This window comes from Salmo salar, chromosome ssa01, assembly GCF_905237065.1.
Source record: "Salmo salar chromosome ssa01, Ssal_v3.1, whole genome shotgun sequence".
Lineage (NCBI taxonomy): Eukaryota > Metazoa > Chordata > Actinopteri > Salmoniformes > Salmonidae > Salmo > Salmo salar.
In genome coordinates, this window is record NC_059442.1 from 128,504,868 (window position 1) to 128,530,091 (window position 25,224).

The 25,224-nt window shown below is 41.2% G+C and overlaps 2 protein-coding genes across 4 annotated transcripts; both read right to left on the reverse strand.

The window, feature by feature from the left end:
- Positions 1-3,671: 3,671 nt before the first annotated feature.
- Positions 3,672-14,890, reverse strand: LOC106562041 (guanine nucleotide-binding protein subunit alpha-14). The gene is made up of 7 exons (XM_014126574.2): positions 14,461-14,890; positions 9,488-9,672; positions 9,193-9,347; positions 7,916-8,044; positions 7,555-7,684; positions 7,248-7,401; positions 3,672-4,473 (listed from the first exon to the last, which is right to left on the reverse strand). Exons 1-7 carry the CDS (start codon positions 14,579-14,581, stop codon positions 4,283-4,285), a joined length of 1,065 nt encoding a protein of 354 aa, XP_013982049.1. The 5' UTR covers positions 14,582-14,890; the 3' UTR covers positions 3,672-4,282.
- A 680-nt stretch (positions 14,891-15,570) lies between these two features.
- LOC106562028 (guanine nucleotide-binding protein G(q) subunit alpha) lies at positions 15,571-23,483 on the reverse strand. 3 transcript variants are annotated; one of them, XM_014126557.2, is made up of 8 exons: positions 22,670-23,483; positions 21,988-22,171; positions 21,036-21,220; positions 19,699-19,850; positions 19,227-19,355; positions 18,828-18,957; positions 17,753-17,906; positions 15,571-17,206 (listed from the first exon to the last, which is right to left on the reverse strand). In XM_014126557.2, the coding sequence occupies exons 2-8, from the start codon at positions 22,121-22,123 to the stop codon at positions 17,016-17,018; spliced, it is 1,077 nt and encodes a 358-aa protein (XP_013982032.1). In that variant the 5' UTR covers positions 22,124-22,171; positions 22,670-23,483; the 3' UTR covers positions 15,571-17,015. The 3 variants fall into 3 exon arrangements, with proteins under 3 accessions (XP_013982032.1, XP_013982030.1, XP_045544703.1); XM_014126555.2 differs by having other exon boundaries at positions 22,473-23,478; XM_045688747.1 differs by lacking the exon at positions 22,670-23,483 and having other exon boundaries at positions 21,988-22,446.
- Between the last annotated feature and the right edge of the window lie 1,741 nt (positions 23,484-25,224).

The following is a 25,224-nucleotide window of genomic DNA, read 5'->3' on the forward strand; positions in this document are numbered from 1 at the left end:
GGCTATTCCATGTGAGAAATTGACAAGAAACTGAAGATCTCGTACAACGCTGTGTACTACTCCCGTCACAGAACAGCGCAAACTGGCTCTAACCAGAATAGAAAGTGGAGTGGGAGGCCCCAACTGAGCAAGTGGACAAGTACATTAGAGTGTCTAGTTTGAGAAACAGACACCTCACAAGTCCTCAAATGGCAGCTTCATTAAATAGTACCCGCAAAACACCAGTCTCAACGTCAACAGTGAAGAGGCAACTCCGGGATGCTGGCGACTCCTGGATGCTGATACAACAACTGAGACATAAACTGAAAAAGTTCCACAGACATGGCTCCGGGCTCTTCGCTAGCCATGCCAGAACATTGACATTCCTGTCTTGCAGGAAATCATGCACAGAACGAGCAGTATGGCTGGTGGCATTGTCATGCTGGAGGGTCATGTCAGGATGAGCCTGCAGGAAGGGTACCACATGAGGGAGGAGGATGTCTTCCCTGTAACGCACAGTGTTGAGTTTGCCTGCAATGACAACAAGCTCAGTCCGATGATGCTGTGACACACCGCCCCAGACCATGACGGACCTTCCACCTCCAAATCGATCCCGCTCCAGAGTACAGGCCTCGGTGTAATGCTCATTCCTTCGGCGATAAACGCGAATCCGAACATCACCCCTGGTGAGACAAAACCGCGACTCGTCGGTGAAGAGCACTTTTTGCCAGTCCTGTCTGGTCCAACGACGGTGGGTTTGTGCCCATAGGCAATGTTGTTGCTGGTGATGTCTGGTGAGGACATGCCTTACAACAGGCCTACAAGCCCTCAGTCCAGCCTCTCTCAGCCTATTGCGGACAGTCTGAGCACTGATGGAGGGATTGTGCGTTCCTGGTGTAACTCGGCAGTTGTTGTTGCCATCCTGTACCTGTCCCGCAGGTGTGATGTTCGGATGTACCGATCCTGTGCAGGTGTTGTTAAACGTGGTCTGCCACTGCGAGGACGAACCACTGTCCGTCCTGTCTCCCTTTAGCGCTGTCTTAGGCGTCTCGCAGTACGGACATTGCAATTTATTGCCCTGGCCACATCTGCAGTCCTCATGCCTCCTTGCAGCATGCCTAAGGCACATTCACACAGATGAGCAGGGACCCTGGGCATCTTTGTTTTGGTGTTTTTCAGAGTCAGTAGAAAGGCCTCTTTAGTTTTCATAACTGTGACCTTAATTGCCTACCATCTGTAAGCTGTTAGTGTCTTAACAACCTTTCCACAGGTGCATGGTCATTAATTATTTATTGTTCATTGAACAAGAATGGGAAACAGTGTTTAAACCCTTTACAATGAAGATATTTGGATTTTTACGAATTACCTTTGAAAGACAGGGTCCTGAAAAAGGGACAATTCTTTTTTGCTGAGTTTATTTCAGAGGCATTATCAATCAATGTACATTCAAAAACGTAGCTGTTGAAATAAGCAATTTAAAAAAATCTGCCTTCAATATAGCATGCTGGGAATTATAATGATGGGCAGGGTTTTGGTTTAACACTGGTTATTTACACCAACACTTAGAAGGTTAATTTAACACCTGAATCAACACTAGAAATGTAACACTGAAAAATCAACACTAGGTAACACTATCCAATTTTCTGTGCATTAAATAGTCGCACACACTAGTTAGTAAACCATAAACCTTCCTTCAACATAGTTGGAACACCTTTCCCTGTGGAGATCCTCTTTGGACGGGTGCATGTTTGCTTAGTCACTCACCTCTGTTATTGGTATCAGTCCCAACAGTTAAACAGGAAGAGGGAGAGAAAGGAGCTTTACCTGTTTGGCACAAAGTTCGTTGCCACAATGCCCTGCCACCACCACACCTGTGCGTGTGTGTACGCAAGTGGGTGTGTGCATGTGTGTGTAAATGAGGGAGTGTCAGACAAAGAACTGGGAGTACTGTATACAGTAATTAATTAACACACAATCTGGGTTATTCACAAAGCAAATAATGAGGTGACTCCGACAATATTCAAGATTATAACCCTTCCATTATATACAGTTGTAGTCGGAAGTTTACATACACCTTAGCCAAATACATTAAACTCAGTTTTTCACAATTTCTGACATTTAATCCTAGTGTAAATTCCCTATATTAGGTCAGTTAGGATCACCACTTTATTTTAAGATTGTGAAATAGTAGCGAGAATGATTTATTTCAGCTTTTATTTCTTTCATCACATTCCCAGTGGGTCAGAAGTTTACATACACTCAATTAGTATTTGGTAGCATTGCCTTTAAATTGTTGAACTTGGGTCAAACGCTTCAGGTAGCCTTCCACAAGTTTCCCACAATAAATTGGGTGAATTCTGGCCCACTCCTCCTGACAGAGCTGGTGTAATGGCCACTCCAATACCTTGACTTTGTTGTCCTTAAACCATTTTGCCATAACTTTGGAAGTATGCTTTGGGTCAATGCTCATTTGGAAGACCCATTTGCGACTAAGCATTAACTTCCTGACTGATGTCTGGAGATGTTGCTTCAATATATCCACAGAACTTTCCTGCCTCATGATGCCATCTATTTTTTTAAGTGCACAAGTCCCTCCTGCAGCAAAGCACCCCCACAACATTATGCTTCCACCCTCGTGCTTCACGGTTGGGATGGTGTTCTTCGGCTTGCAAGCCTCCCCCTTTTTCCTCCAAACATAACCATGGTCATTATGGCCAAACAGTTCTATTTTTGTTTCATCAGACCAGAAGACATTTCTCCAAAAAGTACGATCCTTGTCCCCATGTGCAGTTGCAAACCGTAGTCTGGCGTTTTTATGGCGGTTTTGGAGCAGTGGCTTCTTCCTTACTGAGCGGCCTTTCAGGTTATGTTGATATAGGACTCGTTTTACTGTGGAAATATACTTTTGTACCTGTTTCCTCCAGCATCTTCACAAGGTCCTTTGCTGTTGTTCTGGGATTGATTTGCACTTTTCACACCAAAGGACCTTCATCTCTAGGAGACAGAACACGTCTCCTTCCTGAGCGGTATGACGGCTGCGTGGTCCCATGGTGTTTATACTTGCGTACTATTGTTTGTACAGATGAACGTGGTACCTGCAGGCGTTTGGAAATTGCTCCCAAGGATGAACCAGACTTGTGGAGGTCTCAAAAAAAAAATCTGAGGTATTGGCTGATTTCTTTTGATTTTCCCATGATGTCAAGCAAAGAGGCACTGAGTTTGAAGGTAGGCCTTGAAATACATCCACAGGTACACCTCCAATTGACTCAAATGATGTCAATTTGCCTATCGGAAGCTTCTAAAGCCATGACATCATTTTCTGGAATTTTCCAAGCTGTTTAAAGGCACAGTCAACTTAGTGTGTGTAAACTTCTGACCCACTGGAATTGTGATACAGTGAATTATAAGTGAAATAATCTGTTTGTAAACAATTGTTGGAAAAATGACTTGTGTCATGCACACAGTAGATGTCCTAACCGACTTGCCAAAATTATAGTTTGTTAACAAGAAATGTGTGGAGTGATTGAAAAATGAGTTTTAATGACTCCAACCTAAGTGTATGTAAACTTCCGACTTCAACTGTATTATATTACATAGGCTATCATAAACGATTACTGTATTAAACCATGCGTTATTTCTCTATTTCTATCTCTGTCCTGTCTGTAATGAGTATGACAGAACTCTCCAAAAGGTAGATTTGAATGATTTATTGCTAACACACACATTAACAAACTAAAACAAACTAGTGACTGTTCCAGAATCCTTTGAATGACCAGAGTTAATCATTTATTTAAAGTTTAAAAAATACCTAAAAATAAGGAAAGTGTAAATAATGAAACATATATGTGAAACACACACATGACATTACAACACAAATGTAAACTTAGGAACTTGCACTGTCTGTAGGCATATTTTCCCTTTAGTTCCTCTTAATGGCAGGAACCCCAGGCAGAGATTCAGGGTCCACAACATTCCTCAGGGTATTTGTCTCATCAGTAGTTATGTCATGCAGATGGGATAGTCTACTGATACCCTCCATCTTGTAACATGGAAGATGTTCAGGAGTTTTTCAAATGATTATATTGTATTTTATTAAGTAGTATATATTTTGAAATGATTATATTAAAACAATTTTGATGTGCTTCTGTTGGTGCTATGACTGTGATCCCTGGCTTTGTTATATTAAGAAAGCTTATAATTCAAGACCACAGTTACTTAAATGTCTGTACCAAAACTGGAACCCGGAAGTGAAATAACACTTTTGTACCATATACAGATCTGAAATCACACTAGTCCTAAACCCCTAATCCAGGTTGTACTTAGACATGTTTTCTCTGAAGATGGTGTCTTTGACTGCTTTAAAGACAACTCTGATGTTTTCTGTGTCCGTTGCACAGGTGAAGTGGTTGTACAGGGGTTTGTGACGCCTCATATGCTGCTCTTTGTACATATTCAGGATGAACTTCTTAGCGGACTCTGCATCTTTCCGGGGACCTTTAAAGAAGAAATGTATGAAAAACAACGTAAGTAAAATACACTAGGGGCTCTATTTTCGGCTGGCGTTAAGACGGCGCTAGTGTCAAACGTTTGTTGGCAATTTCAACCTGTTGCTGGCTGGCTGGCTTGGTTAACGCCAGTGCTCTGCTATTTTCAAACTGTTGCGCAACGATTGATAATTGACCTGTCTTATATCAGCTCGCTTGCACTCAGATGGGAGGGGTGGAAATATTTCAGATGTGTCCTTAAAAACATGATCCGCAGTGCTAATTTCAGGCAGCGCAGGTAGGGATATTTAAGACCTACCAAAAGTTGGTTTTAGCTGTAACGCGGTTGGTTACGGCATTCATTTTGAAACCAGAAACAGAATCTACCCAGCCGTGATGCACACTGCCCAAATGCATGGAAAAACAGTAACGTGCTTTTGGTGCCTATATAATTTGTATTTAGACACATAAAAAAACATGTGTTTTTTCCCTGTTTTGTTTTATTAAAAACCAAACATAGCCTCCCCTCCTCTTGGTGAAGGCCATTTTTTTGTCCTGCCCAATGCAATCCCCAAGTAGTCAAGACTGTTGATAAACTGTTTGGCTCTTTAGACCGCTTGGAAATACATCTCTTAGCAAACTGTTGGAAAAAATTGTGTTTGACCAAATACAATGCTATTTCTCTGTAAACAAATTAACAACAGACTTTCAGCATGCTTATAGAGAAGGGCACTCAACATGTACTGCACTAACACAAATGACTGATGATTGGTTGAAAGAAATCGATAATAAGAAGATTGTGGGAGCTGTACTGTTAGATTTCAGTGCAGCCTTTGATATTATTGACCATAACCTGTCGTTGAAAAAACTTATGTGCTATGGCTTTTCAACCTCTGCCATAATGTGTATTCAGAGCTATCTATCTAATAGAACTCAAAGGGTTTTCTTTAATGGAAGCTTCACTAATGTCAAACATGTAAAGTGTGGTGTACCACAGGGCAGCTCTCTAGGCCCTCTTCTCTTTTCAATTTTTTTTACCAATGACCTGCCACTGGCATTAAACAAAGCATGTGTGGCCATGTATGGTGATGATTCAACCATATACCATCAGCAACCACAGCTAAGGAAGTCACTGAAACCCTTAACAAAGAGTTGCAGTCTGTTTTGGTATAGGTGGCCAGTAATAAACTGGTCTTGAACATCTCCAAAACTAAGAGCATTGTTTTTGGTACAAATCATTCCTTAAGTGCTAGACCTCAGCTGAATCTGGTAATGAATGGTGTGGCTGTTGAACAAGTTGAGGAGACTAAATTACTTGGCGTTACCTTAGATTGTAAACTGTCATGGTCAAAACATATAGATTCAATGGTTGTAAAGATGGGGAGAGGTCTAGCCGTAATAAAGAGATGCACCTGACTTTTGGCAGGGATTTGACAACAAGAAAAAGACAAAAAGTTCTCACGCGTTGAAAGCGAATTCTAGTCGTAGAACAAAAGTTTGTTCCCATAGAAAGCGATTTCTATAAATCGCTGGCAGCCTCTCGTTCGGCCATGTTGATACCTGCCTTTCAATGCTGCAGAAATTATAGTATGATAACCATATGTCTAACGTAAACAATCAAAATCTTAGCCCTAGATTACTCTATATTTGCAACACAATTGCCCAAATGGTTGAATTAGCTGGCCAGTGTGATAGCACCACTAAATGTGAAGGATATGTCATACATTGTAAGTGATTATAATCCATCTGCTGTCTCATGTTGCACAGACGATTAAGGAGACACAAGTATTCCTGAGGCCTCTAACCGTTTCCCCAGGAGAGGCATTGCTTTCTACACATGATAACCTTTTTTCTATGACTACAAATCGCTTTCTACGAGTGAGAACTTTTTGTCTATTTCTTGTCATCAAACCCCTGCCAAAAGTTAGGTGACCTAAGCACTTCCAAATATGGAGTTGCAGGTTTGCAATATCTGTCATGTTTGCGCATATCTTTCCTATGTGCAAATCTTTCTGGCCGTCATTTTACTTAAGGCCCTTGGAAATGGCCTGCATATCTGCTGTTATAAAAAAATTCTAATGCAATATATCGATTTACAAATACAAATCCAAAGGTGTGTTTGTTGATAGTGAATTGCATTTGTGGATAGTGATTTACATTTGTGGAAAGGGATTTACATTTGTGGAAAGTGATTTATATTTGTGTACAGATCATGATACACGAATACAAAATGCATGCTGTGTGTTCACAATACATTTGGCATGATATTGATTCCATACATATAAAGTCCAAAGAAGAAGAAGCCTAAAGGAGGAGAGATTACTAGAAACAATGCTTATGCTTTTCGACCTGTCCCCAAATGAATATAGTTGGTTCAGAGTTTGTTTTGATACGTCAACCTGCGTGTCCTGATGGCGTCTGGTGTGGGTGGACAAAATCAACACGTGCGCGAGCGGTGTGGTCAGCATGTTAGGTTTGTTAAAATAGAGCCCTAGGAATAATTTCATGTAGCCTATAATCCAGTTAGATTTGGGGTCAATTCCAGTTCCTGTTGCTTGAATTGAATATGGATTTTTTTTTTATGGAAATGAACTCCAATTCACTGGAATTTAGATGGAATTAACCGCAACTCTGAATGCGACAGATAGATGATATTTACACACATATCAAGGCATGAATAACAATAGTACTTAGGGAAGTCGTCTGTAAGGTTGGAGTAGCCTATAGCTTATACACACATAAATGTATAACTAACGAGTGTACTAACTAGTCTAGTGTACTAACCTGTGAACGCTGGGAAGTAGTCTGCCAGGTTGGAGTGGCAGATCTTTTCCTCTAGAAGATCAGTTTTGTTTAGGAAGAGGATGATAGAGGATTCCTGGAACCAGGGGTATGTGATGATGGTTGTAAACAGGGCTTTGCTCTCCTCTAGTCGATTCTGGAAGGAAAAGAAATCCACACTCCATCACATATGAAGAGCAAAACTTTGACACTCACCTACTGTTGTATGAAGATACAAATACATTTCTGTTTGTTAGTGGTAGAATAGTAAGACTTAAGAGGCCCTTAGAGTCAAAGTGTTTATCCTCACCACGTTGGCACTCTCATAGAGGACCTGGTCGTATTCACTGAGAGCCACCAGAAAGATGATGGAGGTGACCCTCTCAAAACAGTGGATCCACTTCCTCCTCTCTGACCTTTGACCTCCCACATCCACCAGCCTGATCAAGACAACATGGGGAAAATGTCAAATTACACTCTATTCCCCCTATAAGGCACTACTTTTAGGGTGTCATTTGAAATGCTGACATGGGAATACTTGCATCCCTCATTTCCTCCGCCCTTCCTTGAAGTAATCACTGATCTAACATGACTAAATAAGTAGAAGCTAGGGTTCAACTACAGATCCACATTTACAAGCCTCTGACACCATTACTCCAATGGACATTTACCTGAAGATGACAGTCTTGAGGTCAAAGGGGTACTCTATGATGCCTGTGGTGGGGACCCTGACCCTCAGGATGTCCTGCAGGGTGGGGAGGTATGAGGGGGCAGCGATTCTGTCCAGATCACTCAGGTAACTGACATGAAAATAACAATAAAATGAATTGGCAATGGCACATACTTTGCTAAACACCCTAGCTAGATACCTGACTTATTGTGGAGTGCGTATTAATATCTATCTATCTATCTTTATATATATATATATATATACACTACTGTTCAAACATTTGGGGTCACTTAGAAAGGTCCTTGTTTTCCATGAAAACATACATGAAATGAGTTGCAAAATGAATAGAAAAAATAGTTAAGATGTTGACAATGTTATAAATAATGATTTTTAATTGAAATAATAATTGTGTCCTTCAAACTTTGCTTTCGTCAAAGAATCCTCCATTTGCAGCAATTACAGCCTTGCAGACCTTTGGCATTCTAGTTGTCAATTTGTTGAGGTAATCTGAAGAGATTTCACCCCATGCTCCCTGAAGCACCTCCCACAAGTTGGATTGGCTTGATGAGCACTTCTTACGTACCATACGGTCAAGCTGCTCCCACAACAGCTCAATAGGGTTGAGATCCGGTGACTGTGCTGGCCACTCCATTATAGACAGAATACCAGCTGACTGCTTCTTCCCTAAATAGTTATTGCATAGTTTGTCCTTTTGTAGGAGGAAATTGGCTCCAATTAAGCACCGTCCACAGGGTATGGTATAGCGTTGCAAAATGGAGTGATAGCCTTCCTTCTTCAAGATCCCTTTTAACCTGTACAAATCTCCCACTTTACCACCACCAAAGCACCCCCAGACCATCACATTGCCTCCACCATGCTTGACAGATGGTATCAAGCACCCCTCCAGCATATTTTCAGTTTTTCTGCGTCTCACGAATGTTCTTCTTTGTGATCCAACACCTCAAACTTAGATTCGTCTGTCCATAGCACTTTTTTCCAATCTTCCTCTGTCCAGTGTCTGTGCTCTTTTGCCCATCTTAATCTTTTATTTTTATTGGTCAGGAAAACAAGGACATTTCTAAGTGACCCCACACTTTTGAACGGTATGTATGTATGTATGTATGTATGTACGTACGTACGTACGTACGTACGTATGTATGTAAACATGACAAATCTCACTATTTGGCAAAATCAGGAAGCTGGGACTTGTTAGGTGTACATTTAGGTCTACCTTAGCTTAGTCTGAGTAAGTCGGTAAAGACTATAGACAAATCTCACTATTTGGTAGAGTCAGAGAGCTGGTACTCTCGCTTGCGCTCGTAGCACTTCTGAATTCCCTGGTCGCTCCACAGTCTCCTGATGGCATCCACCTGCCATGGCTCCAGTATGGTCACTAGATCTGCCTTCACCATGCTCAGTCTGTCTGCATGGCTCTAGAACACACACACAGACAGTTTTAGACATGGCAATAAAAACCCATGCACAGAGTAGATGTTCCAGGAAATGGATATTGTGAACCAACAAGCCAATTTATAACACAAGCTGCCATTGAATCTGTTGACAAGCTGCTTACAATGTTCTGGTGATCTTTAAAATCAATCTGTAGGGTCTTCATGGCTTGGATCATGTTCTGAACAGCCTTGACGATGTTCTGGTAAACCAGCCTGGTGAAGCCTCGCTTGTCTGCATCCGAGTAGCCCGTCCCATGGATGATCCTCATCTGTTTGATGAAGGTGCTCTTCCCACTCTCACCAGTCCCTGGAAAAGGAGAGACATTAGTCTGTGTGTGTGTGTGTGTGTGTGTGTGTGTGTGTGTGTGTGTGCAACATGTAGGTGTATGTTACATAAAAACACCACTTCATGCACATGTATTGCATGCTTTACCTTGTTGGCAATTAACATGACCATTTGAGCAGGAAATCATCGAGAAGGTTAGACCTTTCTTCAATGTCCTGTAATGCTTAGCGCGTCCTAAAATAGCCTAAGAACAATCAATTTTTTTATATTAAGTAATAAATTGACTTTGGCAGTAGACCTTCATATAGCTATTACAATCATTTTTTACATTTTTAAATTGAACCTTTATTTAACTAGGCAAGTCAGTTAATTACAAATTCTTATTTACAATGACGGCCTACCCCGGCCAAACACGGACGACACCGGGCCAGTTATGCGCCACCCTGTGGGACTCCCAATCACAGCCGGGATGTGATGCAACCTGGATTCAAACCAGATACTGCAGTGACGCCTCTTGCATTGAGATGCAGTGTCTTAAAGCACTGCGCCACTCTGGAGTCCGGAGGGTGTGGTTAGTCATTATTTAACTGTGAGAAATTCTGACAGCATAATGCATTGTCTTGTTGGCTTACTAGCCTCATGACTGTTGCATTCAACCGCAAACCAGGAGCAACTACTGCCACTCGTCAACATACCACACATATCCATATCTGCTGATCAGGGAGTCAAAATGGGCTAGATGTTCTTTCCCAGTTTGGATAGAAGCGAGATGCAGGTGACTCAGTTAATACAGATATGTGTAATGATAGGATAGAGACTTTTAATAGGTGCTTCTTGGTCATAGGTACTCTCCAAGTAGCTTGTTCTATGAATGATAAGGACCACTCACTATCAGTAGACTACACATTCACACACACTTTGCACAGTACATTGAAACTACATCATTCTGAGATACACAGTAATATAAAATGTTTTGCCTACTGTTATTCTGCCTGACTGTAATTACTCTGCCAATAACACTTATGGTATTCCTGATCATTTTCCGGGCTGAAAATCACCAAGGCAAACGGTGTAGCCTTGTTCTGAGTGTCAGCTCAATTACTCACTGGTTCAACAGGTTTCAATCAAATATGTGGAGAATGGGGTTTAGAGTGACTCATACCTATTTAGCTGTCTAGGGGTTCTACAGAAAACAACTATGATGGAAACAGAGAGACATAAAACGTGTCCTGTCAGGGTAGCATTAGCTATAACATAGAGGTGATACATTGACTAGATATTGAACTCATTTCTAAAGAATGAAATGTATCATTTCTAAATAAGGTAATTTAGAGGCTACATTGTTTCTTTCAAATATAGAGCAGGCTACCTTACAGTAGGCCTATATTTAAGCAATAAGGTGGCCAATATACCACGACTAAGGGCTGTTCTTGTGCACTACGCAACACAGAGTGCCTGGACATAGCCCTTAGCCATGGTATATTAGCCATATACCAAAAACCCCTGAGGTGCCTTATTGCTATTATAAACTGGTTACCAACGTAATTAGAGCAGTAAAAAAATTTTTGGGTCATTGGTTGTCAGCCAATCAGCATTCAGGGCTCAAACCACCCAGGTTATTATTATGGGCTCCCGAGTGGCGCAGCGGTCTAATGCACTGCATCTCAGTGCTAGAGGCGTCACTACAGACCCTGGTTTGATCCCGGGCTGTATCACAAGCTGTGATCGGGAGTCCCATGGGGCGGCGCACAATTGGCTCAGCGTTATCCAGGTTAGGGCGGCAGGTAGCCTAGTGGTTAGAGGGTTGGGCCAGTAACCGAAAGGTTGCTAGATTAAATCCCTGAGCTGACAAGGTAAAAATATGTCATTCTGCCTTTGAACAAGGCAGTTAACCCACGGTTCCTAGGCTGTCATTGTACATAAGAATTTGTTCTTAACTGTCTTTCCTAGTTACATTAATATAAACATTAATATGGTGGATTATTTCCCCCCATACCAAACTATGAAATTGTTATGTTCATCCATGATTTCAAGTTAGCTATTACTGACCGATTAAATGGTATGTAGGACGCAAAATATAATTTTGTTGCCATCATTGTAAGCCTGCCATACACACACTGTACGATACATTTATTAAACATAAGAATGAGTGTGAGTTTTTGTCACAACCCGGCTCGTAGGAAGTGACAAAGACCTCTTATAGGACCAGGGCACAAATAATAATATAATAATAATCAATCATTTTGCTCTGTATTTAGGTATCTTACATATAAAACTTTATTTGATCATCGAAAATAGTGAATCACAGGTTAATGAGAAGTGTGTGCTTGAAAGGATGCACATAACTCTGCAATGTTGGGTTGTATTGGAGAGAGTCTCAGTCTTAAATCATTTTCCACTCAGTCTGTGCCTGTATTTAGTTTTCATGCTAGTGAGGGCCGAGAATCCACTCTCACATAGATACGTGGTTGCAAAGGGCATCCGTGTCTTAACAGCACAATTTGCCAAGGCATACTCTGAGTGCAGCCCAATCCAGAAATCTGGTAGTGGTTTCTGATTAAATTCAATTTTCACAGGACCACTTTTTGCAATTTCGATGAGGCTCACTTATTCAGATATCAGTAAGTGGACTGGAAGCAGGGCATGAAAGGGATAATGAATCCAGTTATTTGTGTCATCTGTTTCGGGAAAGTACCTGCGTAATTGTGCACCCAACTCACTCAGGTGCTTCGCTATATCACATTTGACATTGTCCGTAAGCTTGAGTTCATTTGCACACAAAAAAAATCATACAATGATGGAAAGACCTCTGTGTTGACCTTGTTAATGCAGACAGAGAAGAGCTTCAACTTCTTAATCATAGCCTCAATTTTGTCCCGCACATTGAATATAGTTGCGGAGAGTCCCTGTTAATCCTAGATTCAGATAATTCAGGCGAGAAAAAACATCACCCAGATTGGCTCGTCATCATGCAAGCGGTCAGACAAGTGAAAATTATGGTCAGTAAAGAAAACTTTAAGCTTGTCTCTCAATTAAAAAAAATTGGTCAATACTTTGCCCCTTGATAACCAGCGCACTTCTGTATGTTGTAAAAGCGTTACATGGTCGCTGCCCATATCATTGCATAGTGCAGAAAATACACGAGAGTTCAGTGACCTTGCTTTAACAAAGTTAACCATTTTCACTGTAGTGTCCAAAACGTCTTTCAAGCTGTCAGGCATTCCCTTGGCAGCAAGAGCCTCTCGGTGGATTCCAGAAGTGTACCCAAGTGGCGTTGTTACCACTCCAATATGTCTTCTTGTCATGGCTTTTGCGCCATCAGTACAGATACCAACACATCTTGACCACCAAAGTCCATTTGATGTCATAAAGCTGTCCAGCACTTTAAAAATATCCTCTCCTATTGTCCTGGTTTGCAGAAGAGGATGTCTTCCTTAATAAACCCCCCATAAACATAACGGACATATACCAGGAGCTGTGCCAGGCCCGCCACGTCTGTTGACTCAACCAGCTGTAACACATAGAATTCACTGGCTTGTATGGGAAGCATTAATTGTTTCAAAACATCTCCTGCCATGTCACTGATGTGTCATGTGAAAGAGTGTTGTTTGATGAAGACATTGTCTGTATAGTTTATTTGGCTATTTCCTCCAGCATTCTCCCAGCCATATCCAGGGCAGCAGGAAGAATTAAATCCTCCACAATAGTATGGAGCTTGCCTGTCCTAGCCACTTGGTAGCTCCCCATATAAGATGCTTCTAGCCATTTCTTATTAATGGTATCTGTTGCTACTCGAAGTCGTCTTAATTCTCGCTCAAAAAACTCCTGTGGCTTATTTTTCAAATTGGCATGTTTTGTTTCTAAATGTCTGCACAAGAGTGAAGGTTTCATTGAGTTGTGAGATAGTACTTATGCACATATAACACACTGTGGCTGAAGAAAGGCACTACTCCCAATATAAGTGAACCACAAATCAATGTAGTTCTCATCATATTTGTGCCTCTTCGATGGTCCAACGTCCATATCTGTCGTTCGGGGCTTTCCCGGGTAAGGGGGCAGTAGCTGTTTGGTTGCATCGGGTTCATAACTGTCAGTGTCCATGCTAGCTGGGCCAAGAACAAATGTAGAATGACTGATGCTAGCATTGGATGTGCTCGTGGAAGCAGAACAACTTGTGTTGTCGACAGGTGCAGGTGTAGTACTGCTGGTAGTATCAGTACTACCAGTAGAGCTGGTATGTGTCTCTATGGACGCAGGCCTCACTTTTTATAACCATTTATCCATTTTCGAGCAATTTGAAAGAGCAGCAGGAACGTTTGGCTACAGACGGACCGTTAGTGGAATTCCCGCGAGAGAGTAACGGTTGATGAGATTGTATGTTAATTATTTGACTTGGCTACCTGTATTTGTGTTGTTATTTCGCTGAACACCAGATTGTTTCATTTTATTTTCGGCAGTGAAACGAGGCTACTCAGGCGAGATGTGAATGTGAATCACATTTTTATTTGGCGTACCCCCGACGGCATTGCGTACCCCAGTTTGGGAATACCTGATCTATAGCAAGGTTTACACTAACGCGCATAGCACAGAGGAGGCTGGTAGGCTTTACCACTTGAGGAAAGACACCTTTTCATTAGCAAGATCCAAATAATTTTTGGAAACGCTATCTATGCTATTCGAGTAACAATGATTTGATGTCATAAACTCGGTCAACATGAAGTAGCCTAGTTGAATAGGCACACCTCGCGCAAAAACGTGTAGGTCCCGCTGAATGACCAATTATCCGTGATGGCGTACGCCATGACTCACCTAAAAGCAATAACTTTTTCTCCCGGTGAAATTCATTCTTTTCCCGGCGAAGCTGTCTCTCAATCTCCTGGTGTATCCTTAGTCTCTCCGAGTCTTCCGCTGACATACAGCATTCACCCATCGTGGTGCTGTGTTGTAGCTGTCCGTATTTCAGGTGAGGTAGATGGATATATGATTTATATTCCAACCGACCTCCCCGAGAGACAACGTCCTCACTCGTAACAGGTGGCCTGTCAAAATTCAGAAGTCATTCTACTTGTGTGAAGAGCTGAGCGGTCTGACCGGGTCGCATTCCTACCGTGCTGGTAAAGCCGGTAAGGTGAGGTAAATTACCGAAGCTACATTCTCTATTAGGCCCCTATACTGTCTGGGTTAGTTAACAAATGAAACCTGGAGTAGTGTGTAAACTAAACCCGCCCACAAAAGTTATGTTGTATTTCTTTATAATTTGACCACTCTGTCACATGTATTCTGTGCCAAGTAGGGAAGGTTTCTCACCAGTGCCACACAGGCTGGGTTGATCTGTTGCTATTTGGAACACATTGGGTTTATAGGCGTGTGTGTGCCTGCCAGTTGAACAATGAAACAAGGACATCATAAAAGGAGTAGCCTAGCCCTAATGGAGTATGAAGTCTACAGGAAAGTGTTACTATGATAGCAGCCACCCTGGTCTCCTTGGTGCAAATAATATGAAGCTGACACACACATCCTATAGGCCTACACTCATGTCCCTGTCAGTGTGAACCACATTGTATCCACAACAGGAAATATGCTCTCTAAATCAGTAGCAGTACATTTCTCCCTGCAGCCATGCTGTCTTTGACCAGATGGATATCTCTGAAAGGATTAGAGAGCATTAACTCTCACAGATGAGCTGGGAGAGAAGGCAGACAGACATTAAAACCCATGACAAACAATGAGTGGCAGTGTAATCCTCCAACACCATCTATGGCATTCCCTCTATGCCATAGATTCTGTGGCAATCATCACACAAATATACACCATAGTGCAAAGAAAGCACAGAGAAAGATGTTGCATAAATTGGAATGATTTATTCCATCACAATTTCAAAACATGCACATTGCTCCAAAAATAATTTGACAAAAAAAACAAAATATATATGCTTTATTTTCAACAGACTTTAAAAATGGCACGTAACGACAGATTGATTGACACAAATGAAATAGTGCAGAGAACCTTCTGATTAGTATTTATTTGTACTCTCATATTACATATATAAATATGATTCAAGAAATGAACGCCTGTGTTCAAAGCAGGTCATTGGACCCAACGTTCTCATTCAGCAGGTAAGAATTACAACACTTTTCATTTTACAGGACCTTCAAACAAGAGAACACACAGGAAGTCACTGTACCAGTTTGTATTTACAAAGTGCAATATATATATATATATAGAGAGAGAGAGACACACACACACACAAACACTGTATGGGGAATCATTTTCAGCCCTTTTCACAAATGATCTTGAAACCAGAAAGTGACTCAATAATGCTAATCAAAGTTGTCCCTGAACTGAAACTGTGCCAAAGCAATACAGTACATCTCCACTGAGAATACAAAGGACCGACAAAAAGCAATGTTACGGATCAACGATAGACCTTGTCTAAGTGGATAACTTTCCCTTATTGGATGAGGAACAGTATCATGATGCTTTGTTTAGTGGGGGCAAATATAGTTATGTTATAACACTGGTAGTTGACGTGTACAGTATTTACAACTGCAAAGTGTTGATAGTCAAGCACATTTCAGCTAAAAATGTGGTGGTACAGCTTCAGATTTCACACTTCAGTACAGGCTATTCAGTCAATAGAGGTAATACTATTTTGGCAACACATAAGCCCCACTTACAATGTATACACCAATAGAAAAACAACAAAATGTGTCAGATGTGCAAATAATACCTGTATGCTAGTTTACGCGTTCTAGGTGATGATTATGATGGTTGATTCTATCCTCTGACCCAGAGAATGACTACTCATTTAAATACGTAAACAATGTATAGACTGCGACTATGACCCGCTGGAGGATATAAGGTGAAGAGCTGCATAGCAGTTATCTAAATGTCAACCAGACATTGTCTGACAAGAGAGCCATGGGTCAACAGTCCTCAGAGAGACAGGTGGCACATCAAAGCACTTTAACTCTCATCTGAAGTGTGTTTACACTGTTATAATGTGTTTTGAATGGTTTACAAAGAGTTCCTAATAACTCTCGATCTACACCAGAATCATCTTTCCTCAAAAAGGCACAGTATTATTCATCATCATGACACACCCCGTGGACAAAATCAAAGATGCCCATTTAAAACAAAATGCAGTGGTGAGCAGTTGAAATCCATTGGAAATAAACCAGCCATTTATGGAAATGCTCTGTAGATGCAGTCTTCAACTCCCATTGTGGGTAGTAGGGTTTCACCGTAGTGGAAGACAACCAGTCATACTGAAGAAGTTTGTACTATGGCTCCGGGCCCTGGTCTCTGGCTGCAGCTGTTGGAGCAGATTGCAATAAAAGTCTAACTGCTGTCGGCTGGAGTCTTTAAACCAGGTTGTACTCCTTTAGATTCAGCTGCAGGATGAAGTCCTTGACAGCGGCGAAGACAAATCGAATGTTCTCCGTGTCGGTGGCACAGGTGAAGTGGGAATAGATGATTTTATCGCTTTCTGGATTCAGGTCCACAAACATCTTCAAGATGAATTCTCTTCCTGCCTGTGGGTCCCGCTGGGGTCCTGAGAGGAGGAGATACGATTAGTTATGATTCAGGAAATTATGACAGATGCTTTTTTTTATTGTTATATCGGTCTAAAGCGATACATATTAAATATTGTTTCATTTCCGGTTAATGGAACAAGGTATTGGCCCAACAGGACAGAAGAGGATGGTCTTTGAAAGTGTACTGCCCACCAATTGCCTTAACTGGAACTGTGTGTGTGCTGCTTGAGGTTTAAACATGATTGTTTGTGAATGTCCTTCTGTGGCCACAGGGGACAAAGAGGTTGCAAATTGCACCTTCAAGGATCGATTATAGGCCATAAGGGGCAAGGTCATGTAAATGGTTTTTGACGGCTACATCGTATATACAATACTTTATTTATGGTGAGTATGCTATTAATAGGGTTTATTTAGGGTGTTTATATCTATACACTATATCAGTAATACGATCACTGAATGCTAATCCATTTTGCATTGGTAGCTTATGATCACATTTAGCTGGTCCATGCAAATGAAGCTCTTATCATTTTGTCATTAGGTCCATGAAAAGAAGGAGTTCTTACCATCATATTCAGGGAAGTAATCCACCAGATGTGAGAACAAGATTTTCTCCTGCAATAAGTCAATCTTATTTAAGAATAGTATGATTGAGGAATCTTTAAACCATGGGTAGGTTATTATTGTCCTGAACAATGCTTTGCTTTCCTCCATTCGATTCTGTGTAAAGAAAATGAACACACACACACACACACACAATGTTAAAGAGACTACTGGTATTTGAACTCATTTTTTTTATTATTCCTTCAAGCTGGTGTTGGATCTACACAGTCAGTGTGGACAATTACTTTGCAGTGATTGTGTATGATGCAAATACTGTGCAACAACCAGGCTTTGAGTGGGTTCCAATAATTATTACAGTGACTGAAGGGCTCCCCCTGCAGGTGAACACTGAGCACAAACCCTGAGTTGGTCAAAGTCCAGTTCAAGTAGCAGGTGTGTTACAAAAAAAAATAATACTTTCAAACAGTGCGAAGGGTATTCTCAAAATAAAAATCTCAGAGAACACGTAGGCTGGTCCCATATCTGTATGTGCATTTAGCCAACTCTTACAACAATTGGAGTTGTCATGCAACAACAGTCAGAGGGGTTGGCTAAAGTAGAGATCTGGGAGCAGGCAAGGTCCAACTCCAACCCTATGAATGCGTATGAATGGAGATCAGCTGGGGGGGGGGGGGGAATTGGGGAAATCTGGGTCATCTTCACATAACAGGTTTGGGCTTATTAAACATTAGCGCTGGAACAATGTGCCTCTATGTTCAAACTGACTGGTTGATTGTCTTTCTCGGTTGATCCTCTCCTCCACTAGAACAGAGCCAGTCATAGAGAGATAGCAAGAGGCAGAAAGTTTGGCCAACTTTCTAGTAAGATGTCATGGTTCTGCCTCTTAGCAGTCCATCTACCCATTCATGAATTCAAGCAGTACAGTTGGTTAGCACAGATTAAAATAGACTGTCATTGGTCAGCATTATCTGGGAGCATTATCCAGGAGGCTCCAACATGGCTGCTGTGGACTGATACAATGTCCTCTAAGAACATCATAATGCTTTGGACTGTTGAAACCGCAATGGCCAAACTCACCTCATTGTCTGACTCTACCAGGACCTGGTCATATTCACTGAGAGCCACCAGGAACATTATGGAGGTGACATTCTCAAAGCAGTGTATCCATTTCCGCCTCTCGGACCTCTGGCCACCCACATCCACCATCCTGTGAACAGCAGCACAGCACGATGAGGTTTAGGGGAAACGCCCAACAAGCAGGTATAGAGAATACAGAGTAAACTCTTTTTCTAATGGGTTATGATGAGTTATTAAAATGTCATTACTATGTACTGAACTGTAAAGCATGGAACAATGCCAATTTGTATTTGAGTAAATCAAAATGATGCCTCTGATAACAGTTTAATATTCTAGGATAATCTTGATCACTTGTGTTCACCAGACAGGGAGACAGTAGTAGGCTATGTGGATGTTTACCTGAAGACCACACTCTGGAGGTCAAAGGGGTACTCGATGATGCCTGTGGTGGGGACCCGGACCCTGAGCACATCCTGCTGGGTCGGCACATAAGATGACTCAGCTATACGGTCCAGTGAATTCAGGTAGCTGAAAGGGCACGAGAGGGATGGGGTTAGTATCATTATTATTCTGTTTACAGTTCTGTTACTCATTATATCACTTCTCAGAAAAACACAGAGGTCATAAGATACGTAATCTTTCACCCGAGCATCACAATAGGAAGCAGTCTGGTCATTGGACCTCTTCATTGCTTCCCTAAATCTGCACATCCTGTTATGTATGAGAATGAGATGTTTCTTAACATAACTGGTATTGGACACAGTGGAAACTATTTGGCAAGAGTTAGGGAGTAGTTATTTACTGGTCTCTGTGTCTAGTCACTATTTGGCAATCTAGACTAGAGGCTGGTAATGGTGACTTCTTTACTCACTATTTGGCAGAGTCTGAGAGCTGGTATTCCCTCTTCCGATCATAGCATTCCTGGATCCCTGGGTCATTCCATAGACTCTTAATGGCGTCAATGTACGGATTTGTAAACGTGATCTTCTCCACATCCACTTCAATGACAATATTTGCATGGCCCTGAAAAAGGTGAAAGACAAAGAGAAGGGGAAAGAGATCATTACTTGAGAGACGTAGAGAGGCATTTGTCTGAGTGATCACATTCTTGTAAATGGCAGGCACGGGATTGTGTTAGCTTGGCCTCAAACCTATCTAGAATTTAAATGGGTGTTAGTGTGAGGCAGGCAGCACATAGCAGTGAATTTGTATGATTATTATATGGAGGTTTTGCCGGATAGAAAAGGTCAGCAAAGTATATTTGTCTCTCATGGAGTTTCCCTACTTTATGTGTGGGCCAGCAGTCAACCACGTGTACCTTTTACAAGACCTTGTCTGTCATCCTGCTCAGTAACTAATGACATCACCAGCTAGGCAGAAAGTAAACAAAGTTACATATATCATAATGACATCACCTAACCCCTTACTACAAGCCTCACCGAGCCTCTAGAAACTAATAAATGGTCTGTACAAACATGGGCCTAGCCATTACAGCTAGGGTCTGGAGTTTTCTCTGACAATGTGACCTGCCAGGAAAGCCCCTAAACGAGGGGTCTTCAACCTTTTCTCGCCCAGGCACTCCCACCCAGCCAAACCGGTGGCCCAGGGACCACCATCATACGTTAGAAATATGTTTCATGTCTTATCATAAGGTGAATGATAATGGCAAGGAGAATTAATCAACCTTTTTAAATGAATAGACTTGGTAGATAGTTATTCATTATTTTGCAGCGATTGGTGCTCACAGGTACTTTTTAACAGCCTATGTCAGGTACTCCAGTGGGTGTAAATAGCTCCAATTAATGTAATTCGCTCAATACTAGGAATTGAGAACTAAAGATAACATCATTAGAAATAAGATAGTCTCCTATTTTATACTGTAGGTATGTAATTCAAAATGTGTTTATTATGTGATTGCTAGTAATATACTTTTTTATGTTTTTATTTTTGGGACTTCATGCAGTACCTCCGCGGACACCTAGTTGTCCGCAGACCCAAGGTTGAATATCCCTGCTCTAGACTAGAGGCTATGACTAATGCTCATAGTTTTTCCAGGTGAGATTACAAGGTGTCAAGGTCCGGAAAAACACAGGTCCATAAAATGTATTATGGTGCAAAAACTCCTCACCAACAGACTTGTGGGCGCCAACACCAAATGTTGACAATAAACGGGCAAAGTCGGTATAGATTAAACAACAAAAGGGTTACCTGGTTGCCTTCACACTTGTAGGGGATCTGCAGGGTCTCCATAGCATGGATCATGGTCTGCATGGCAGTGAAGATGTTCTGGTACACCAGCTTGGTGAAGCCTCGCTTGTCCTCCTCGGAGTAGCCCGTCCCATGGATGATCCTCATCTGCTTGATGAAGGTGCTCTTCCCACTCTCACCAGTCCCTGGGGAGAAAAAAAGCTTGGAGATTAACTCAGTTTCACTTTTAAATCCCTACTTTTAAACACCATTAATGTGTGCAGTGGCTCTCGTCTCACTAACCCACACAGTAGCCAGAGGTTGCTGATGAAAGTGAGGCACATTTTAAGCTTATAATAGTGTCATCTTTATAAGTGAAATTTAGATTAAAGCAATTGCAATTCGTCACCTGCTATGGAAGAGAGGGACTGTGTTGGCCATTAAATGTTGATACAAAAGTGTCAGAGGGTTTGGCTACTGTGTGTGCATTGTATGTACAGTATGTCACTGGAATAGATTTCTGATCTACTAATTTTAATGGGTGGTGATCCATGACAAGATTCGATGATTTCTAAGAAATGTGTCCCCCTCTGCAATTAAACAACCTAGTGTTTATTTTAGCAATTGTAACACTTCCTTAGTTGCCTAACAAACTACATTGCTGTCAACATTCTTTCATTGAGTTATCATTTATTTTACTCCCAGCAAGCTGACAGTTGTGAGCTAGTTGTATGAACATATTCAAGTTATATAAACATCAAAGAGTACTAAAGACAATGCACAACAATAAACATTGTTTTCTTGGCAATATCTAATTTGAATATAAGTTTAAATTGCCATGTTTATTATAGGCGTGTACATTGAAATAACAGAGCCAACCATGTAACAATGATAGTCATACAATGAAACAATGTTTAAAATAATGATACGATGTCATATCAGTGCTTTGAGTGGGATTCAGAACTTAGTTTACCGAGAAGCAACAGCTTGAACTCGCGGTGCGAGTCTTTCTTGTCCCGGCGAAGCTGCCTTTCGATCTCGCCGTTGATCCGCCGAGCCTCCTTTCCCTCTTCGCTGAGGCAACAGGCCCCTACGGAGTTCAAAGTCATGACTCCCTTGGAAAACACTTTGGCTACTTTGGAGTCGAAGAGGTAAACCTATATTCCCAAAGTGAAAGAAAACAATTATAATTTTTAAAGATATTTATGTTTGTAAAAATTATTCTCTCAGCTCAGCTTGGATTTTCAGTACAGTGCCGTACAGACTAGGCAGTAAAAGCCAAGCGCAATAATAACGCAAATGCAATTCCCAGAATAAATAAAAAAAACTTTGGCAGAAATTGACCACGTTGTTTTCTTTTTATATAAACTGCGGTCCTCCAAAGAAATGCAGTAGCAGCCAAATTGGGTAGCAGTCAATCTGTGGAGAATGAATAATTAAATACCAGCACATCTTTACCTCCAAATGTTGAACTCCGGGCGTGGTGAGTGAATATGGCGGACTTTTACTCCATATCGGCACAAATTTATAAAAAACTAAATTCCATTATTGCACGGGAATATCAAAAAATAATCTCATGCCACAATATGGTGCGTTTGAATATGTCTTCATTGAAAATTGTCTGCTTAATTTTGCTCAATTTTTTCTATTCTCACCTTTGCTTGTCCAATCTTGTAATTTCATTATGTACAGAATACAGGCTACTCTGTAACCTGTGAACCTAGCAGCAAAAAGGCAAGAGCCTTCCAAATAAAAGTGCTCCACACAGAAAAGTACATGTAAAACATTTTTCTTCATTCTTATTGAACTTCATCACTCATCCTAGTCTTATTTGCATTTTCCCACATCATGCTAATCTACATCGTAATCATCTTCACCAAATTTAAAAAGTGTGGGCCCATGAGAGTGAGGGAGGGTCGGACAGTCTCTCATAGTAAAGAACTCTTATTTTGACACAATTCTAGCCATTATTGCTGCAGCTGCCGTGTTGTTCTGGCGTAACGCAACTACACTCCAGACCCGATCCATGTGACGTTAGGAGAGGGTGTGTTTAGATGGGGAAGGCTCATGAGGGCATGTCGCGCCAGCATGTTACTATAACCAGGTTTCCATCCAACAATTTTAAGACTGTAATGTATGTCTGATAAAACATTTCACGATAGGCCGGATAACAGCACATTTTGTCGGTAAACTTTCCAAATGTCGACAACACACACCAGACGGTCGATAAAATGAATGATGCGAGAAATGGCGATGGAAACGCCTTGGCTTTATGCGAAAATATTGATATACGAATCATATCGAGGTAAACAGTTATACCATGTGTTGTGTGGTCCCCCCACTACGACTGAAAAAAAACAGTTTTTAGGCTACAGAGAAGTTTTTCACTTCACAAGGTGGTGAAAGTGCACGCGGTGATCGATGCTACTTTCCAATAAATATCGAGTGTCTTATTCTGGAGACATGATCGACGCGTGGCTGCCTTTTGAATATATATAATATTCTCTTGTAGGCTATCCAGGGGCGGAAATCCCGGGGGGGACGGGGGGGACACGACCCCCCCATCCTGGGAAAAATATGATTTGTCCCCCCCCAATATATCACTGAAACATAACTATGTAATTTAAATAATATTAATAATACGCAATGAAAGCAATTGTGCTGATTATAGACACTTAATAGCGTGTTTTCAAGTTTCAAAAGATTGCGACCCCCACGCCCATTGCCTCACAATGGTTTGATCCACTGCCAGTTCCTTAGTTTGCACGTAACTGCCATGAGGTTCGTCCAGTCAATCGCGCACACACACACTAGCTGAATATGCAGAGCTAGCGCGCAAATATTAACTATTAAGCTAGCTAGTACCTATTCCATTTATGTGGCGTCGTCAAAGATGGAATCTTTGCTATCGTCAATGTATTCCAAGATCAGCATGAAGATGATGATGTAAGTTAGTGCTTCAAAGTCCCTGTGATAAAGGTTAGCGATAAACTGAAGTCCAAACTGAACAGAACTACACTCTCTTCTACCATTGTCTTAAATATATTTCATGGTCTCGTTGCAAAAGCTAAATTGTCGCAAGGGAACTTTTATTTATTTATTTTATTTCACCTTTATTTAACCCGGGTAGCAAAGATTATAGCAAACCCCACTGAAACTGAATTGGTGCTCGCTAGCTTTGCAAATTCAGCTATTGTTGGAAGCCAGCCAATATGAAACAAACTATTAAAATTACAAAAGGTTGCAGCATATGTTGTGTAAATGGTGAACTCATACAGCTGTCAACTCTTGTCATTTTAATCCTTTTCACATTTGCTAGCTACCTTTTAGATCGAAGCCCAAATAGAATGATTGAAGATGATAGAAGCCCATCTCCTACTGTAAATAACCTACACACTGTGTGTGTGTGTAGCCAGCCAGCCAGGTAGAAAAATGGCAGAAAAATAAAAGACGGACATCAGAGTATTTTTCAATACAATACGCATAGTAAGAACCCTAGTAGCCTAATATCTCAAAGACTAGTTGATAAAATGTTCATAAGAAAGAAATGAAATTCTAATGGAAATGTTTCACAATGATGTCATTAGGCAGAGCAAGCAACAGATGGCACACAGACAGCAGAGTTGTGGACAGATATGCAGGGACAGACTGGCAGAGACAGGGAGTCTCAGGTAAGTTTGTTGAGTCTTTGTTTGGCAACATTATGAAAGGTTCTCAATTTTTTTGACTTGTAAAATAGGAACATAATTGGAAAATGCCATGGATACCCCCACTCTCAACTTAAACTGGTGACTGAACTAAGATTTGTTAAAGGCAATGGTATTGCTGTTGTGATTAGTTGTGTAGTTTTGGGTATCGGTAGTTAGGAGTACGGCAAACACCTTATTTCTTTGGTTCCTCAATATACATTTACCATATTACAATGTAGGCTATGTGTTACAGCACTACTTTTGCTGTCCCCCTCAGGAATTGCTCTTGAGAAAATTTCATGTAATTGTCCCCTCCAAAGTTGATATCAGATTTTCGCTCCTGAGGCTATCCTACCCGCACCGTATTTGCTAGCTGTTGATTAAAGCTCATGTGGCAAGACCAAAGTCAATAGGCCTACAACGCAAACCATCAGTAGAGTTAAACACGATAGAAACCCATTTAACGTGTATTCAGTACATTGGCAAAAAGTTATGTGAACTACGTCATCGCGTACAGCCTT